This window comes from Alosa sapidissima, chromosome 7 (genome assembly GCF_018492685.1).
Source record: "Alosa sapidissima isolate fAloSap1 chromosome 7, fAloSap1.pri, whole genome shotgun sequence".
Lineage (NCBI taxonomy): Eukaryota > Metazoa > Chordata > Actinopteri > Clupeiformes > Clupeidae > Alosa > Alosa sapidissima.
Window position 1 is genome coordinate 30647421 of NC_055963.1, and position 20625 is coordinate 30668045.

At 43.0% G+C, this 20625-nt stretch overlaps 1 protein-coding gene, 4 non-coding genes and 1 pseudogene across 6 annotated transcripts in view; 5 read left to right on the forward strand and 1 right to left on the reverse strand.

The window, feature by feature from the left end:
• Positions 1-20625, reverse strand: part of LOC121713009 — a 40210-nt gene that overhangs the window by 19229 nt on the left and 356 nt on the right. For both annotated transcript variants that reach the window (XR_006032710.1, XM_042097241.1), the window contains exons 2-4: positions 18998-19542; positions 18801-18882; positions 17843-18645 (exon numbers count right to left, since the gene is read on the reverse strand). Coding sequence is in view for 1 of the 2 variants with exons in the window: in XM_042097241.1 (XP_041953175.1) it covers positions 17843-18645; positions 18801-18882; positions 18998-19537 (1425 nt within the window). In the remaining variant the exon portion in view is untranslated. The remainder of the gene's footprint in view (positions 1-17842; positions 18646-18800; positions 18883-18997; positions 19543-20625) is intronic.
• LOC121714631 lies at positions 8187-8305 on the forward strand (annotated as a pseudogene).
• LOC121714579 lies at positions 8366-8484 on the forward strand. Its single transcript, XR_006033331.1, has one exon. It is a non-coding gene; the product is annotated as a 5S ribosomal RNA (ribosomal RNA).
• On the forward strand, positions 17292-17410 carry LOC121714610. The gene has a single exon (XR_006033361.1). It is a non-coding gene; the product is annotated as a 5S ribosomal RNA (ribosomal RNA).
• Positions 17471-17589, forward strand: LOC121714478. Its single transcript, XR_006033233.1, has one exon. It is a non-coding gene; the product is annotated as a 5S ribosomal RNA (ribosomal RNA).
• Positions 17654-17772, forward strand: LOC121714585. The gene has a single exon (XR_006033337.1). It is a non-coding gene; the product is annotated as a 5S ribosomal RNA (ribosomal RNA).

Consider the following 20625-nt stretch of genomic DNA (forward strand, 5'->3'; position numbering starts at 1 on the left):
GAACCTCCAGATCTGTCGTGGAAATCATCCACTTCCCAAAACCTCCAATCCAACTAGCACTCTGATGTCAAAGACCCGAAGGAGAACACCAAGACGAGAGATGCTGAATACTGTTGATCCTTTATTCACCGTATTGCAGTGAGAATACAATCCAAACAGCGTCAGGACTGGACCATCAGGCAATAGAGTGATGAGCGGCAGCTGCTACCCCGATGAGATCTGATCTGAATGTGCCTGAGCTCTCTCTTTTATGCTCTCAGGGGCCTGAGAGGCGTTCCTATCACCAGGAACGTCACCAAGCCCCTTTTAGCCTATCAGAACGTTTTGGGACTTGAGATATTGGTGGAAACTCCTTCTCATATAAACATTAAAAAAATGTGTGTTGCTAGGCAGAATACATGTGTCCAGGTTCTATGTGTAATCTGTTGCCAGGCAGGGTACGTTTTGATTTGGTTCTATGTGTCACTTCAACTTTGGTTTCACTTCCTCTCTCTGGAAGGCCCCTGCCTCTCCTCTTCTGCTAGCCCCTTCTATTTATGCTCTTCTGGTAAGCACCTTTCTCTCCCAGGCCCTGTCTTGTTTACTTCCACTCTTAGCCTTTGACAGTCCAGTCTCATGACTTCCAGTAAATGTTGCATAACAGCTGCACAAACAATGTTCTCATAGTAAATGGAAGGTCTCCTTAATAAACCAGTACACACACAATTATTATTATCATCATGTCTAGATAAAATCACCACACTAGCCCGATGCCGAAGCACTACTATTGAAAAAGCTGTTGGTAGCATCGGCTAACTAGCGCCAGATTTTGGAGTGCAGGGGACAAGCCGAGATGGGCTATGAGACATACGTTCACACTCGGTATCATGTTTCAATACACTTTAGGTCAATATCACACCGGAATTCTCCTTTAAAAGATATGTATAAGAAATATGGACCTGAATGTGTAGATGAATTTATTGAATAAGTGGAGTAGATGGACTGAAGGAAAATTTTCTTTAGATGGTACGTTGAGTTTGGAAAGGTTAACTGAATGTAGGGCTTTGATGGAAAGGAAGGCTAGGCCTTTTAAGCATGATTTGTTTGAAAAGTGGGAAAGAGAAGCGAGGGAAAGATAGGAGAAGAGAAAGTGAGTTATGGAACAGAAAGAGCAGGGCCAGAGAGAGAGAGAGAGAGAGAGAAGGTTTGTGCGGAGCTATGGACATTTCAACTGAAGTCTATGTGCAGACGAGTGAACCTGACCTCAAGCCCCTATAGTCCGTAAATCTCCACTACCATTCCCTTCAGCACCCCCTGCACCACAACCAGCTGTGGCTGTTCCTGCTCCTAAGCCCCTGCAAGTATTCACCTACTGAAGATTGGACTAAAATGGCTATTTCTCAGCTTACAACAGACTGCTAGAGAATTCTTGGGAAGAGTGGCTTCAGCAGTTAACAAACTTCGTGGAGGGAGGAGAGCAGGATTTAGGTGGACTGAAAGAAACGGTTGCTGGAATTGTGGAGACGTAGAACACATAGCGAGATATTGTCCGAAGCAGGGTGATTGGAGACAAGACAGGGATAAATCATCACAACGACGCCCTCAGGGTCCGGTCTGGACACAGAATGGAAATTCTGAATAGGACAGGGAGGACTCTGAACAGGGGACTCCGGGACCCCTCACCAACACTTCTGTATCACCTTATGAACTTTATCCCCAACTGACTTTGAATGCTGCCGCACAACCTAAGCTAACTCTTTCTCTGAATGGTAATGACGTATCTTTTTTAGTTGATACAGGAGCGGATGTTAGTACACTTGGAAGGAAAGATAGTTGTAAGTTTTTAACATTAAAAAGCAATAGAGTTATATGTAACAGGAGCTTCAGGCCGATCAGTGGCAGAACCAGTTTCTACCCCTTTAGTGGTTCAATATGAACATCAGACAGTAGAACATTCTTTTCTCTTGAGCAGTGTTTGCCCTGAAAATTTACTAGGCCGAGATCTAATGTGTAAATTAAATCTTACACTTTTTCTTTCTCCTGACGGAGTAGGTCTAGAAGGGCCCATTTGTCTGTATTGTCAGAGAGTGAACCCCACATGGATAGGATATGAGTGTAAAGACATTAAAAGCATTAAAATCTCCGATCTCGGTTCTAGAAAAGACAGAAACCCCTGAGCAATTTCAGTGTACAATCGCATGTTTTCAAGGCTCTCCAGATCAGCTGTATGTGAAAGAGTGGTACCAGATAGGAAATAGTATTGAGACTAGTGATGTAGCCGGCGTATTGACCTCTAAAATCTATAGTAAATCAGTAGTAGTAGACCTGTCTCCAGGTCTGAAATATTTGTTTGCAAACCCAAATTCTTATCCACATGTTGCATTGGTAAAAGCCCAAGAAAATTGGATTGATTTAGGGCCATTTGTGAAAGCGTGTGTGAATGCTAAAGATTGGACAGTGGTCCGAGATACCCCAAATTTGTTTTATTCACCATCACAAGATGCGTATTTTTTCCAACAATGGTGTTCTTTGAAAGTTACTCCTGTGCAGAAAGAGCTCTCTGCATGTTTAACACCCGCATTAACCCAACTCAATGAATGGAGGGTTCTCTCTTTAAAAGAGAAAGCAGATCTGTTAGCCGCTGTTCCAGATAATCTCTGGGCAGCTGATAGTTATGACTTTGGGACTCTATCTACTGCTCAACCATTAAAAATATGCGCAAAAACATTGCATTACCCGTCGAAAGCCCAATATCCGTTGTCGAAAGAGGCTGAGCAGGGGATAGAGCCCGTATTCAAATCATTATTGGACAGGGGAGCTATTGTGCGTTGCAGTTCCTCCCCAGTTAACACACCAATTTTGCCCGTTAAGAAGTCTGATGGCACTTGGAGATTTGTGCAAGATTTAAGACTTGTTAACGACGCTATTCACCCGAGGCATCCTATTGTGCCAAATCCTTGCACAATTCTCTCTAGTCTGCCATCCACTGCAAAGTTTTATTCTGTAATTGATATTAAAAATGCGTTTTTTACGATAAGAGTACATCCTGCCTCTCAATTTTGGTTTGCCTTCACCTTTAAAGGTCAAAGGTATACTTGGAGTCGTTTGCCTATGGGATACACAGAATCACCTTCAGTGTTTAATGAGGCATTAGTGGCCTGTCTGGCACAATTTACTCCATTGGCAGGAAGTACTGTTATTTCTTATGTTGATGATGTTTTATTTGGCAGTCCATCAAAAGAATCATGCCTGATTGACACAGTGGCATTGCTGAAATACCTGGCCAGGGTGGGACTTAAAGTCTCTAAAGAAAAGTTGCAACTCTGCCAAGAGCAAGTTAAGTACTTGGGTCATATACTTACTCCTGGCTGCAGGGCCCTGGATGCGTCACGCATCACTGCAATTACTGGCTCTCCGAGACCCAGGACAAAGCAGCAATTGTTAGGCTTCTTAGGAATGATTGGTTATTGTCGTGCTTGGATTTTAGACTTCTCGGAGAAGCCACAACCTCTCCGAGCATGCGCAAATGTTTGTAAGAGTTTGACTGACATTGTAACTTGGACTGACGACTGTGAGACTGCTTTTGTGATTTTGAAACAAGCTTTAGTTTCAGCTCCAGCTTTGGGATTGCCTAATTATGATCTTGATTTTCATTTGTTTGTGTGTGAAAAAGGAGGTTACATGTCTGGGGTATTATGTCAATTGCATGGTGGACAGTATAGACCAATAGCCTATTTGTCAAAGAGACTGGATCCGGTAGCAAGAAGCTGGGTGCCTTGTTTGAAGTCTGTTGCAGCTGCTTCAAATGCAGTAATGGCTTGTGCGGATCTAGTATTAATGCATCCTTTGACTGTTCATGTTCCACATGACGTGCATGCATTGCTTTTACAAGCAAAGACATCACATCTGACAACTGCCCGCCTCCTCTCGTACCAACATGTGTTATTGACTTAGCACATGTCACACTTGTACGTTGTACCACCCTCAACCCATCAACATTATTACCTACCGCAGAAGATGGCGAAAGCCATGATTGTTGTGATGTCATAACAATTTGTACTAAACTTCGTCCTGATATATCTGAGGAACCCCTTACTAACCCTGACTTAATTTTTTATGTCGATGGTTCCTCATTACGCTTGGAATCTGGAGAGGTAGGGAGTGGCTACGCTGTGGTTGAATCTTACTCGCTCCCTCCAACTTTTTCTGCCCAATCTGCTGAGTTGATGGGACTTTTTTGAGCTTGTGTGTTGGCAGCTGGAAAATCTGTTTGCATATACACTGATAGTAGTTATTGCTGGGGAATTGTTCATGACCATGGAGCAATATGGAAAGAAAGAGGCTTTCTTACGGCTACTGGTAAACCTATACAACATAAAGAGTTCATTGTATTGTTGCTGGAGGCAATTCAGCTTCCTTCTGCTTTAGCAGTGGTTAAGTGTGCAGTGCATATTAGAGGCGCTGATGAGGTCAGCCTTGGTAATGAGAGGGCTGACTCGGCTACTAAAAGTGCCGCAAAGGGAGGAGTTGAGAGGAGGATACCAACAGAGTTTTTAAGACTTTCGAACAAAACACAATTGTTTTTAAATTTGAATTTGCAAATACCAGATATAGTGACATCAGGTCAAGCTTTAAAAGAAGCACAAAAATCGGCAGATACAAAAGAAAAAAGAAAATGGAAAAAGTGTAAAAAGAATAATGATGATTTGTGGCTACATACTCCAACAGGCAAGCCTGTTTTACCAAAATCATGTTTTCATATAGTTGCTAAAGTTACTCATGGTTTAGATCATGCGAGTGCAACAGCTATGGTAAAAACAATAGAACAACTTTATTTTGCACCAGGATTCACCACCGCGGCAGCTGCTTACTGTGATCGGTGCATTACCCGTTAAACATAACACCGCACCCACAGTGAGAACCCAAGGAGGGCATCACCCACCACCATCAGGCCCGTTTGAATATATTAATGGATTTTATTCAATTGATCAATTAACAAAATGCAGAGGTTGTGAATATTGCCTTGTAATTGTAGATATGTTTTCAAAATGGCCAGAATGTTAATGGAATGTTGAAAGATAAATTGACTAAAATAATGGGATGGAATTGGTTGACTGCTCTACCTTTGGCTCTCCTCTACCTCAGAGGCTGTGCATCAAGATCAAAAGGGTTAAGCCCATTTGAGATTTTGACAGCCCGTCCCATACCAATTCCAGGTTTACCTAATCCTAACCTAATGTATTTGGTACCTTGTCTGGTTACATGCGAGAACTGATAGCTGCTCTATCTTTTGTTTCTTAACAGGTGGCGTTGACTTTGCCTCAAAGAATTCTGGAAACATACCCAGTGGAACCAGGCTCTTGGGTGCTTGTTTAGGATTTTCGAAGAAAACGCTGGAATGAAGAACGGTGGCGTGGACCGTATCAAGTTCTGTTGTCTACACCTACTGCAGTGAGAATTGTGAGAATTAGTGAGACTCTTGGATTCATTTGTCACACTGCAGAGTGGTGAAAGAACCGGAACATTATCTCAACGGATTGTGACTTTATGCTTGAGGTTGATCAGTGGAGGTTTTGGCAAACTTCGCCAGTAGGCCTTTGGATATATGTTCCATCGGGGATAAGGGAAGTGTTGCAAGATCCTGCTGTTTTAACCTGCATTACAACTAGAAAATATTGGACTGCAAATGAAGGGAAGTATGCTCTGATTGTTACACATTTTACTAGGTACACATGTGAAGTCATTCCTTTGAGGGTAGGGAAATCAATTAGTGTGGTACACCAGTGTCCATTATCCAAATCAGTGGTGGATATTAAAAGTAGAAACAAGATATCAGTATACATTAAACTAGCACTGTTTTATTTCCAGTTTAGCTAGATATTTAATCATCGCTGGACAGTGACCTGGGGAGGGCCTAAAAAACCCAAGCCAGAAGATAGAATAGAGCTTTTGTTGTTTTGTAACTGGGAGTAGAGTGGGGCTAGTGTTGTTATTCTGTGTGTTCTTACTGATTATGCCCACTTCTCCAGAGGAGGAGATCTGTGGTACTAATAAAGCCTGTGAAGTGGCTTTCCAAGCTAGAACAACTGTAGCAGGGACGAATGAGACCTGCTGGGTGTGCCAAGAAAAGTCTTTTAAAATGCGTGTTTTTCCCTACAGGACTTCTGATGATTCTGCATGCTCTGCATCTCGACTGTGTACTAGTAAAGATTGCCTTAACATAGTAGGTGTGACAGGGATAGAAATTTTTTTAGGTGGTTCGTCCTTGAATATTAACATTAATGGATTCTGTTTGGATAAATAGAACTGGACAAAAGATTTGATAGAATGATATTGAAATGTGAAATGAGTTTTACCCTGATATGATGACCCGGAAATGTTTTTGGACGATGTTATGGGAAATTGGATTTTTGATTACTAACATTTCTTTGTGGCCTTAAGCCCCAAAGGGGGGAAATGAAGGAGAAATTTTGGATTACTAACATTTTTTTTTTATATTCTCTATATGCTTTCTATACATTCAATACTGTGCATCAACTTTGCTTTGTCATTTGCTCTCTCCATGTCATGATTTTCTAATAAAGGTCATGCGACCCCCTTTGTCACGAGTTAAGGGTATTCTGCCTGAGGCAGTAATATTAGGAATATCCCGACAGGAACTAGACTATGGCAAGAGAATGCTGAAGGATGTATATGTATTGTATTGACCAATTATCTACTTACTTGGAGTAGCCACATGACTTGCGTATGGCGCATGGATCACATGCTATGTCCAAGAAGTGTATATGTATTGTTGTATTTCTGCATGTATGAGGATTTTTTGGAAAAGACCATTGTACTCATGTGATTTGTATTACCAATGTAATTAGATGGGGCTTCGCCCTAGAGAACTTTGAGTAGTGTTACTGGAACATGCTGTTGCTAGTGACCTGCTCCCGGTATCGTGAATAAACCTGCAGTGGTTCCTCACACCTGAGTGTTGCCTGGATATTTTTGACCACAGATGACCCAAAGTTTATGTAGAGATTCCACCGAATCAGTGCCTTTTGCGTCCCACAACATATAATCAGTTCTAAAGTTGCTTTAACAACAAATACATGTGTAATTTAAAAAACTTAATGTTACTATAGATCATATGCATAAATATAAGACCAAGTAAACCCAATAAAATACAAGTTAAAATGATTAAAATCACATAAAAATTTGCTACGGGTAAGGATTTTGGTTGATTTTGGCTTGTCCCACACTATGTTTTTTCTTTTTCAACAGCACTTCTCAGTTGTAAAATGTTGGTAAAATGATACAATTTTCACAGTTTTATATTGTCTTAAGTGTAATCTCATTGTTAAGCAATGATTTTGACATAAATAGATATGTTTTCTTAGAAAATATAAGTCATTTATCATTGTCCCTTAATTTCATCTCAGTCCTGTTACTTTCACTAAAACCCCTTTATAAAATAATGGTACAAACTAGAAGTGACATAATTTCAAGGAAGTGACATCATTTAGAAGAAGCAGATTCCACAGTGTAAGAAAGGGTAACTTTCTCTCTTCTTAAATGTCCTATTTTTCATGTTTTATCAGGGTTGTGAGAGAGGGGCGAGCATACAACATCAGTCCTGTTACCATTTTTTAAAGTGTATATATAAACAATTATTTATCAATACTGATATTACCTATATCTAGAAGTAATAACCTTTCAGATTACATACCATGTGCCTCCCTAACCTTGACCTGTTAGCTAGAAAGGAGCAATTTACCATGAAATCATCAGTCCTTTTACCATCAGTCCTGTTACTATCCTACAATATTCTATGTAATAAGTGAATGGTAAAAAATAAATGCATAGCTTGAGATGGCCCAACACAATTTCTTGTCATGTTAAGATGTGTTAATTAAATGGGCATTGAAAAAAATCAGTTTGAAACAATTATATTTTTCACATTTTTAAAGTTGAAAAGGCACCGATTTCATGGAATGACCCTGTTGAGCGCTCAGCTCTGCTCAGCATTGCTCAACCATTAGCTGATCGCTGCTCAACTCTGCTCAGCATTGCTCAACCATTGGACGGCTGCCGATCTCTTATGTACTTGGAGGAGCATTTGCCTGGGAATACCAGGTGCTGTAAGCATTTTGCTTTTCCATTCACCTGCGTGCAGGCAGAGCGGTTGAGGTTGATGAACGTGTCCGAGTGATTGAGTAATCGCTTACGGCCATACAAAGCTGAGCACGCCCGCTCTCGTCTGATCTCGGAAGCTAAGCAGCGTCGGGCCTGATTAGTACTTGGATGGGAGACCACCTGGGAATACCAGGTGCTCTAAGCGTTTTGCTTGTGCAGGCAGAGCGGTTGAGGTTGATGAACGTGTCCGAGTGGTTGAGTAATAGCTTACGGCCATACCACGCTATGCACGCCCGCTCTCGTCTGATCTCGGAAGCTAAGCAGCGTCGGGCCTGGTTAGTACTTGGATGGGAGACCGCCTGGGAATACCAGGTGCTGTAAGCGTTTTGCTTTTCCATTCACCTGCGTGCAGACAGAGCGGTTGAGGTTGATGAACGTGTCCGAGTGATTGAGTAATCGCTTACGGCCATACCACGCTGAACACGCCCACTTTTCTGTGTGCTGCGTAGCGTTTGTTGGTGGCTGCAGTGGAGGGAGGAAGGCTCCCTCGAGTTTTCGTTTTTTTTCTTATTTTTTTGAAAGAACCGGCAACCCTCCGGTTACAAGTCCAGAGTGCTAACCAGTGGGCCACGGCTGCCCCAAACAACAACAAAAACAAACTAAACAACTGTGGACTAAACAAAGCTGATATACGGACTGACAAAAAGGTAACGAACAAAGGACTTGATACAGAAGATATGAGAAGGCAAGCCGATTCAAATATTTCTGACAAGGAAGGGAGAATGGTGGATTTAAATGAGCCGACGGATAACTTAAGCAAACGGGAATTAAAAGAAAGAGAACAAAACAACGATGATGGATGAAACGTGTGAAAATGAGAACGGTGGAATAATGAAGGACAAAAATCTAAATGAAAAGACGAATGCTGAAGAGAATACATATGCAAATGGAGCGGAGGAACCAAAAGAACAACAGAGAAAGAGAAATGATGAAAAACAGAGGAATGCAAAAGAACACGTATATCTAAGAAAACTAACGGTCATTATAGAAACGGAGAATATAATGGACATGAACATAATGAAGCTCATTAAAGTAATCGAGAAGGAGGTGGGAGTTGCGAAACTTTTAGCTCTTACTCCTTTAGGCAATAAACAGTTTGAAGCCACATTTGAATCGTTGGACTGTTTGGATATTTTAGAAGAGGGATTTTTTTATGAAGGAAAGTGGGTGGGAGTTAAAAGACGGTTTAAATCGGAGATCATGGTATCGTTTCTCCATCTGTCCCCGTATACAATGGACGGAGAGGTGTTGGACAAATTAGCAAAATGGGGAGTAGAAGCCATCCTCCCGCTGAGACGACGATTCTACCTGGGCACGGCAATATCGGATGGTACTCGCTTTATCAAGGTGAAATTCCCAAAAGAAGTGGCCTCTTTGCCGTACAGTTCGATACGGCATCGGGGCCAAGATACTGTCGGGTTATTCATGATAAGCAAGTCAAAGTCATCTGTAGACAATGTATGGGGTCAGGGCATGTGTTCAGAAACTGCCCTGAGTTTACTTGCCGAGAGTGCCTGCAACAGGGACATTACGCACGAGAGTGCACAGCTCTCAAATGCCCCGACTGCCGCCGCACAGACATTAGATTCATGTGCCGCACGTCTGAGAATGAGGATGACGGGGAAGAGTGCGAGGGTGTGGCGGCAGCGGAGGCGAGGCTCTACCACTGCTGCCTATGGGCAGCCCCAGCACCGAGGAGGAGGACATCCCTTGCGCCCAGCCTCAGAGAGAGCCGGCACCCTCCCCATTGTCAGAGAACTTGGACTTCAACTTTGAGACACTGATGGGGAGTGAGGATGCCGGTCGCAACACAGAGACAGAGGAGGCTGAATGCGCAGGGAAGGGGCAGTTGGAGGAACATGTAGACATGGACACCAATTTAAGCCAGAAAGAAGACAGGAAAATATTAAGAGACGCTGAAGAAGAGGGTGGGTTTTTATCTAGGTTATTATCTTTTAAACAACCCCGAGTAAAACCAAAGCAGACGCAGTTGAACATAAAAGGGGTTTTAGAGGACCAGGAAAAGAGGAGAAAAAAGAAATTGCATGCACACTTAGGAGGAGAGGAGAAAGAAAATACTTAAATGATGGGTTTTAATTATGTATTGTTTTTATTTCTATTTATTTTTTTAATGGGCTAGGATTTTATTCCCATTAATATGAGAGGGGGTGTAAATCCAGCAAAATTAGAGAAACTAATAAAGTTGACTGAAAAAAATCAAATTATTTTATTACAAGAAACAAATTGAACTAATGATATTGGAGAGGGATTTAGGAAAAGATGGGATGGTGAAGTGTTTTACAATGTTAGCAGAAAGCAAGGCAGAGGTTTAGCTGTTTTAATTAAAAAAGAAACATGTGGGGCAATGAATGAAATATATAGTGACAATGAGGGGAAGATTTTAACTTTACAAATTGAAAAAGAAAATGTTCAATTTTTTAAATTTTTTAAAAGGTTGAATGTTTTAATTGAAGGGTGGGAAAATGTTGTTTTTATGGGTGATTTTAATACTGCGCTGAAAAGGGAGGACATAAATGAACAAATGGTTTATAGGACTGATAAAGGGAGAAGAGAGTTGGAGAACCTAATGATAAAAACATAACCTGCAAGATGGAGAGCAAGAAACAAAGGTGTTAGAAAATATAGTAGAATTAAGCAATATAGCACGAGTGAGAGTGGGGTTGGTCATGGATATTCCCACGGGTGTTGTTCGGCGCAGGCAACAACAGCCGTGGGAATATCCATGACCAATCCCACGATCACGAGTGCTATATTGGTTTTATACAACAATTCTACCACAAACTAAACAATCTGAAAACATCCCGTTATTGTTTAAAAATGTTAATTTCGACATCGTTCTTACGCATCAAAAAATAGTTCCCTTTTCAATAGACAGCGTCTTGGTTGCTAGGTGACCAACATTCCAGATCCCTCGTTACGGGTCTTTGTGGTTTACGTGTCTTCTTGAAAGAAATGTTGAAAGTCGGGCTGAAATCAGGTTTGCTGCATGCATTTGCATGTCTCATTTGCTGAATGCATGTTACAAGGACAATGGGCCATGTCATGTAAGGGACACGGTACTGCAAAAAAACGGAAACATTGTCTACATTGCAGAACCACTCAACTTTATTAATTTATGGTGAATAAATGTTATATTACTGTGCACAGCCTGACGTGACGACGCTAGCACGTTAGCAGCAGTTAGCTAATTATGCTAACGTTAGTCTCCTCCCAGTGACAATCATATTATACACAATGCTGGCAATGCTAAGAACAATTAGCATCCTCGTTTATCTTACTTACATTGAGTTGACTGTGTGGCTTAATCCACAGATGTGGTGAAGCACTGTTTCGTTATATGGTTCGTCATGGCACTGGGCCATGTCATGTAAAGGACATGGTACTGCAAAAAAAAAAAAACGGAAACATAGTCTACATTGTACGGAGCCCGGGAGAGCTCACTTTAAGTGATATTTTTTATGGTCGTGATCATTTGTGAGCACGTTTTCCTTTAATTAAGCCCTCGAATTAATAAAACGTGAGCACGTTTTCCTTTAATTGAGCCCTCGAATTAATACAACGTGACCCCGTTGTAGGCCTAAATTGAGCTCTCGAAATATGTATTTCGTGCTCACATTTAGTAATTCCCGACATTTTCTCACCGCTCGCTGTGCTGTGGTGGCAACTTCGTGTTACCTTGACATGGACTAGGCCTACAGCTATCTGTAACAGTTCATATTGGTAATGTGATGATAACCGTAAGCAGCTAATTAAAGACTTTAGGTGGTCATGTTTTATAGCGGACTTCTACTCTTTGTAGCAGGGGCACTGTGGTGTCAACCGCCAGCTATGGAGACCCATAATGGGGAAATTCTACTAGGCTACAAAGGCTACTCGCGGGCTCTGTTGTAGCCTAATGACCGGTTTCCACTATCTCCTGGATTGTTGACTTAACTGTGAGGTCTAGAAGTCAATCGAAGCACATCACAGCGACAAGCTCCCAAACAATTACAACACGTAGACCTACTGTTGGTACAAATAGGCTACTGCGTATTAGTAGTATCGCCTAATACCCACCCAATACAAAAAGGTTCCCTCTAGCGCCCGATGGGCCTCACCATATAACCCACGCGCACACCAATGATGCACACAACGAGGTAAGCTTTGATACGGACTATGAAACGGGAGACATAAACAGTGTCGTTCACGATGCTCAGCTTCTCAGGCTATGTAGCCCAGCTCACACCGTTCGCGATAAACACCACAGCTCTGCATACACTTGGACCTCAACAAACACTCAAAACTTCGCCAAACATTCAGCTGGACGATGTTGGCAAGGGGCCTTTACAAACACACACAATCATCTGCTCTCCCACCTACAGCCTACCTAACGGGGCTATAACCAGGTGCACTGCAATCAATGAGATTCCCTCTACGTCACTACAAGCGACACACCTCCCGATGTCATTCCCGGGGATACCCCTTGACACCACACTATGTTTTTGTGCACACAATTTAATTTCTTAGAGCCCACGTTTTTATTATTCGTGGGTGCGTTTTAGTAGATCGAGATCTCGAATATACTATAACGTGCTCATGTTTACATGTGTCAAGACAATATTGAGTGCATGTTTTACAAATTGTGGCCACGTTTAAGTAGATCGTGCACACAATGTTCTATAACCATGTTCACAAATTGTGCTCTCGTTTTAATAAATCGTGCCCTCGTTTTAGTAAATAGTGCACTCGTTTAATAAATTGTGCCCTCGTTTTACTATGCTTAAAATGAGAGCTTAATTTAGTAAACCGAGCGCACAATTTAGTAAAACGAGCGTACGATTTAGTAAAACGAGCGTACGATTTAGTAAAACGAGTGCACAATATAGTTAAACGAGGGCACAATTTAGTTAAACAAGAGCACAATTTAGTAAAACGAGCGCACGATGTAGTAAAACGAGCGCAAATTCTCTCAACATGCAAAACATTTTGCGATGACCCCTCTAGGGCTCCGTAGTATTGCAGAGCCACTCAACTTTATTAATTTATGGTGAATAAATGTTACACTACTGTGCACAGCCTGACGTGACGATGCTAGCACATTAGCAGCAGTTAGCTAATTATGCTAACGTTAGTTATCTACAAGACTTTCCTCCAAGTGACAATCATATTATACACAATGCTGGCGATGCTGAGAATAAATAGCATCCTCGTTTATCTTACTTACATTGAGTTGACTGTGCTGCTTAATCCACAGATGTGGTGAAGCCATAGACAGTAAAATAAGCACTGTTTCGTTATGGTTTGCTAAGGAGTAACCCATTGCTTAAAATAGTGGAGGGCTGGGATGAGAACATTGTGTCAAATCTTCGCATTGTATCGCGGAGTGACAGGTGACAGGTCGGAGAATGCGTGCGCTACACAAGTAGTGTGAAGGACGGAAGATGATTAATAACTGAATAAAAAGGCCTAGCCTAAATGAATAAAGAGTAAGGCAAAACAAATAGCTTAGTAGCCTAATGAAACATAGGCCTATGGATTGATGCAGTAGCCTACCTTTGCAACATTATTAAATTAATCTGTCACCATATCCCTAGGCTACGTTTGCAAAGAGGAGAACATTTTAATTTGATTCACAATGAAACGTTACATTTCATTTACATGTTAACAATGAGTGGTTTTGGTTGTTGTTGGTGGCTTTATTGCATCCCTTTTATGAATGCAAAATTGTTCCCTCGCGATTGGAAGCTCCTGTTGCGCATAGGCTATTTCAAAACATCGCAACGTAAAATGCCACAAAAAAGCTGTTTATGAATAGGTCTTAGTGAGTTAGGAGTCCTCTCGACTTAAGCTGTCCCAGACTTAGGTGCTACTTTTAGGTCTAAAATGCTTCGTGAATTACTTTTTGTGAAAAAATTAGGAGTCCTAAAGTTAGGAGTGACACGCCCATTATTTTTAGGAGTTGCTCCTAAATTTGCCAGTTAGGAGCTACTTTTAGCCTTAAAATTCTTTGTGAATATGGCCCCTGAATAAAAAGGCCTAGCCTAAATGAATCAAGGCAAAACAAATAGCCTAGTAGCCCAATGAAACATACGGATTGATGTAGTATCTTTGTAACATTATTAAATTATTCTGTTACTATGCCTACGTTTGCAAAAGAGAACATTTTAATTTGATTCACTGTTGACAATGATTAGCCTAGTTTTGGTTGTTGTTGGCTGCGTTATTGTATGTTAGTTATGCCTACATGCCTACAATGCAAAATTGCTTCCTCGCGATTGGAAGCTCCTGTAGCTGCATAGGATTTCAAAACCGCAGGTTTGTGAATAGGTCTGTGAGTAAGGAGTCCTCTTGACTTCTTTTAAGCTGTCAGAGGTGGGAAGGTGTGATTTTTTGGGGGAAGGGCCGGATTAACTGGGCACAATTGTCTGATGGCCCCCCTTCCCCCCAGCCAACGTGAATCGGGTGGTTAGTTAATAGGCCTATCGTGAAGATTTTTCCTGCCATCTAAGGCACGAGTGCATCTGTGAGGCCAAGCCTCACCAAGTAGCTCGTTTGTTTACAACTAACATTCCATCTAATTAAACTGCTTTATAGGCTATGCCGAAATAGTTTTCAACATTTTGAATATTAGTGTCGGGTGAATTGAAATGTTCTCAAAGTAGCCTTATGGCTGAAAGCTGCTTGGGACCCCCCCCGTCAAGAAATATAACCATACAAACGCGCTTCCTGCACTCATTGTTTCAAAAGGAGTAATTTTGGCTTTGTCAGAACTGAAGAGCTGTGGACGGCACGGCACGGTATGCCCAATGAAAATAAATTAACGCAACGCAACACAACACAACACAGACCCCGCTTCTCTCGCGTCAGTCACTGACATGAACGAAACACAGAACCCGCTTCTCTCACGGCAGTCACTGACAGTAACCTAGAATAAATGCATGGGGAAAAACACTTCCCCATGACAAAGACATCGTAAAACACTGAAAGTTAATATTTTGTCACTAGCAACATTCATCTGTCCTTTGTCAAATGTATTATGTTCCAAGTACCCTATGCGTAATTCTGCTTCATAAAGTTGAACAAATACATTTGCTTATTTCACAGAAAAATATAAATAGCCAGTCTACAGTGCAGAGTTGGTAAGTTTTATGGTAGGCCAACTTGCAGTGAACATACAAACAGGGGAAATTATTTCTCTTGCAGCTGAGTAGCCTCAGGTGCGCACGTACACATAAGGCCGAATATGCAAGCGCCAATGAATCGTGCTCTCACGACAATCGCGCCGTTAAACTTAAATAGGTTAACATCACTCTAAGTTCGCCTTCAAGCAAGGAAAACGATGATTTGAAGACATCTGTTTCGTTGGAAGGGCAAGGGGTAGCAACAGGGCAACACAGAGACAGGCCCGATGGCAGGGCTGTTATGAGATTATTAAAGTATGGGATATTCTACGGGAAAACATTAAAACGGCAAGACAGCGGGGAAAGTTAAAATACGTGATAAACACGGAAAAAGTTGTCATGCATTGTTTCGGTCCCCGTGCACAGGGATTATTTGTCATACTATTAATCACATATGATTATTTGTGAAATTGTGCAAACAGACACACACATTTGAAAAGGAAGGACTGGTAGCATGCAAGCTCACGGGAAAGACTGATTTAAGAACGTTATCACAAAGTGTGTGGCTGTGGCGCGGGCGGAAGACAATTGGCAGGGGAGGGTCATGTCTTTTTTAACAATTCTGTCGGAGGGTCATTGAACAATTTCTAGCAGGCAAGAGAGGGTCATGCAACTTCCAACTGAAGCACTCAAAATTCCTCCGGTGGCCCCTTCAATAAATAACGATCAGTCTCTAGATTAATGCTGGGCTATATGTCTTGGTTCTGTTAACAACTCATTGTCAAACGCATAGCCTATCTCGCGGTTGCATCCATTACAAACAAACATGCAATGTGAACGTCTGGGATTGGGGAGAGCACTAAATGCTCTACTGAATAAGCACGAAGTCAAACCTTTAAATGAAAAACGCTCTTTAATAATCCAAAAAAATAAACCGCTAATGAAGTAAACTTGTGACCATCAAAAATTGTTTATCGCTTGTAACTCCGTGATACCAGGACGTAACAGGAAGGCATTTGGCTGAGCAACGGAGGTTAATATGCTCCATGTTTTGTCCAAATGATGACTGTCTATCATCGTTGCACTCGGAGAAAACCGGAATGTTTCATTCGTCCCCGTTTCAATCGTCCCGGTTCTACCTACTCAAAACGCAGATAGAACCTTATTATTCTAAGGTAGCGAAATAGCGTTCAGCGTGATTCATGCCCAATTAATTCCCCCTGTTAAAGTGTTCGCCTTTGTAGTTTGGTTTCGTGATGATAAACGGCTTATGGCCAAATATGTGAAATATGGAGGGTCATAGAAAAATGTATTGCTGGCGAGGGAGGGTCACGTCTTTTTGGACTAATGCTCCCAAAACTCCCCCGGTAGCCCCTTAAATAAATAACGAACAGTCCCTAATGAAGTAAACTTGTGACCATCAAAAATTGTTTATCGCCTGTAACTCCGTGATAACAGGACGTAACAGGAAGGCATTTGGCTGAGCAACGGAGGTTAATACTCTATATTTTGTCCAAAGGATGTCTGTCTATCATCGTTGCACTCGGAGAAAACCAGAATGTTTGATTTGTCCTGCGTCTCTACGGCTGCAAACGGGATTCACTCGCAGTTAACCAAATATTTCTTTATTAGGGCAGGGCAGGCATATTTCTGGCTATTACATTATTTCTAAACCAGTCTGCTAAAGTCTGTAGTGAAGTCTGTGTACGGTTTTCCAGGCTCCATTTCTTTTTACGAGACACCCTGCTCACTTGAGCCATCTGCCGGTTGTTTGGGTTGTTGCAGCGTCTCACTGGAAAAATACAAATTAAAGTTGCGTGATACCGCGTGATCCCACGCGCGGACCGCGAGTGAAGCTGGCCAAGTCGAAGCACTGCCCACTGTAAGCAGCGTCGGGCCCGGTTAGTACTTGGATGGGAGACCGCCTGGGAATAACAGGTGCTGTAAGCGTTTTGCTTGTGCAGGCAGAGCGGTTGAGGTTGATGAACGTGTCCGAGTGGTTGAGTAATCGCTTACGGCCATACCACGCTGAGCACGCCCGCTCTCGCCTGATCTCGGAAGCTAAGCAGCGTCGGGCCTGGTTAGTACTTGGATGGGAGACCGCCTGGGAATACCAGGTGCTGTAATTGTTTTGCTTGTGCAGGCAGAGCGGTTGAGGTTGATGAACGTGTCCGAGTGGTTGAGTAATCGCTTACGGCCATACCACGCTGAGCACGCCCGCTCTCGTCTGATCTCGGAAGCTAAGCAGCGTCGGGCCTGGTTAGTACTTGGATGGGAGACCGCCTGGGAATACCAGGTGCTGTAAGCGTTTTGCCTGCTTGTGCAGGCAGAGCGGTTGAGGTTGATGAACGTGTCCGAGTGGTTGAGTAATCGCTTACGGCCATACCACGCTGAGCACGCCCGCTCTCGTCTGATCTCGGAAGCTAAGCAGCGTCGGGCCTGGTTAGTACTTGGATGGGAGACCGCCTGGGAATACCACGTGCTGTAAGCGTTTTGCTTGTGTTATGACACACTGATTGGGAAGGTGGAGGAGGGTGGTCTGGGATTGCTTGACCCTGCACCTTGCTCATCGACACGGCGTTGAGGCGGTCGCTCAGCAGAGTCACCACTCCTCTGTCGATGGCGCGCTTCCCACACAGAATGGCGGGGAACATCCGTCTAACAGCAGGGGCGAGGCTCATCAGAACTTTTGGACTGTAGGCCAGCCAAATGTACTGCTGCTGATGGTGATCTTCCTCCTCCTCCTCCTCACTGTCGCGTGCCACCGACACATGCCTCACCTTCTCGCAGTAGGAGCACTTCAGCTTCTCCGTCAGGAGGGTGTAGTAGGATGACATGCCACACACCTGCCTGGCGTAGCTGCCGAAGCCCTTCCTCTCCAGGTATTCCCCAGGCGGCGCAGGGCAGTTGGTGTTGGGGCAGGGAATCATGGCCTTCATCACACCGACGGGGCGCCAGAAGAAGGCAGGCGTGGTGAAAAAGGAGAGCATGCTGGGAACTGCTCCCTTGACGGACACAGGCAGTGGGGGTGGGTGGAACTCCATCTTCTCCTTCAGCAACTTCCTCTCCACAATGTCGCCTTTGGCATTATTATACCGGGATGCCCTCTCAAACAGGCCATATTCCTCGTTGCACTTCATCCACTTAATGTTTGGTAGGGCGATGCCAAGTGCTTGGGCAGATGCTGGTGGTTCCTCCCAGTACCTCTGCCAACCCTCCAGGTGGATGCCGGTGGAGACGGAGGGCTGCTCCTGCGATGGTGGCACGGCAGGCTCCTCCTGGCTGGCAGCTGCGGCTGGAGTGAGTTGTCCCACGGTGGTGATGTGGGTGGAGACAGGGACCTGAGACTCATCCAGGAGTTGTTCTGCAAAGCACACACACACACAGAGAGAATTGAGATAATTATTCCAAATGAATTTAACATAATGACAGAAGTAAAGAAAAACATTATTAGTTTAAGCCGCTCTAGAAGGGATACAATGGTCAATTAATTTCCATATGTAAGCATAATAATATTACCTGCCACAGCCAATAGCTCGGCATCACTGGCATAATTGGAGCCATGCTGGGAGAAGGATGACACCGCTGCGCCTGTCTTTTCCTGAGAAAAAAAAAAGAAAGAAAAACATGACAGTAAGATCCATACATCATGGTTTTGAAATGGTGTGAATTATCACTCACATGTACAAATAGAAATTTTAACCTAGATAACTTACCTTCAGCTTCCTGTCAACGAGACACGTTACAGAGGGGAACATGTTGACGTACTCCTGCAGGCGCTCCTTCTGCCACTTCATCAGCTCATTCAGCTCGCCCTGGTGAATGAACTCGGACAGAATCCACGCCGCCCAACCAGCATCATTCTCTAGCAGCCACCTAAATGTCTGCCCGGCGTACATGCCAAAGGTCATGACGAGCTGGCCTCTCCACATCTCCCCTCCGGCCTTTTTGGCAGCGGCCTCCGCCTTCACAGGGTCCAGCCAGGTCGGGTCCACCTCCTTGTTAGGGTTGCCTGCCTCAGCCTTGGCAGCTACCGTACACATCATCCGGGCCTCTCCCTGCCTGTACATGGGGATGCGGGGGTACTGGTGCTGCTTCAGATGTAGGTCAAGCTGGGGCTTGGTCGAGAAGCTCTTCCCACACACGTCACAGGCATGCTGTTTAGGGTCGTGAAGCTTCATGTGGCGTGTAAGGTTGGACTTCAGAGTAAACCTCTTGTTGCACACCTCACACTCATAGCTATCATGGCTCTCCATTCTTTCTGGTAATGTAAACACAGGTAATAGGGATCAGTGATGACTGTTCATTTAACTTTCCAACAAGTGACTGTAACAAAACTTTTAAACATGGCTCATTTGCAGTTAGTAGTCATCATATAAATAAGGTCAAAGCAAGAGAGCCATGTTATTTATTTAAACTGGATGACAGTATTTACACACACATCCCGTGAGATGTAATAAAAGCCTATCACTGCACATATTAGTTTGATAGTGGTGTACTCATTAACACAGCTTAAAAATCAGGTGTTGTGTTTACACATCCAAAGCATATTTAGACCTCGAATTTCGACTCCACACTGTAGTAACAACATCTACAAAGTCTAAACATGCTAGCCAGATGATCAGATGAGGGCTTAAATACATTTTAGAGACCCTGCAGCCCTCGTAAAAGTAGTAAGCAAAAACAGCCCATTCATTCATCAGTTTGTTGTTAGCATGCAAATCGCGGTTGACATGTTTACACTTCTAAAGCATATTTACACATCGAATTGCAACTCCACATTGTTGTAACACCATCTCCATAGTCTTAAGAAGTGGGCTAGAGTGTTCGATCACGTTTTTAATGTATTTACAGAGATCGTCAGGTCATTACAGTGGCGATTGGTACTTCATTCATTTTCAATGCATTCATGCCAATCGCAGTTGGCATGTTTACACTTCTAAAGCATACTTACACGTCGAATTTCAACTCCAAACTGTTGTAACACCATATCCATGGTCTTAAGAAGTGAGCTAGAGTGTCCGATCACGATTTAAAAGTATTTCCAGAGATCGTCAGATCATTACACTGGCGATTGGTAGAAGCTAGCTCAATCATTCATTTCAATGCATTTAGCTAGCATGCTAATCACGGTCGATATTCTAACAAATCTAAAGCATATTTCAGCTTTACATTTCGAATCCACACAGTAGTAATACATTCTTCAAGGTCCCAACATGTAAAATCAATAGTCTGATCGGATTTTCAACGCATATGAGAGAGATCGAACCTAGCTATTTTAATGTAAACAAGCGGTGCTAGCCTAGTTAGCTACTAGCCAATTGGTGTCTGAAAATGAGTGTCA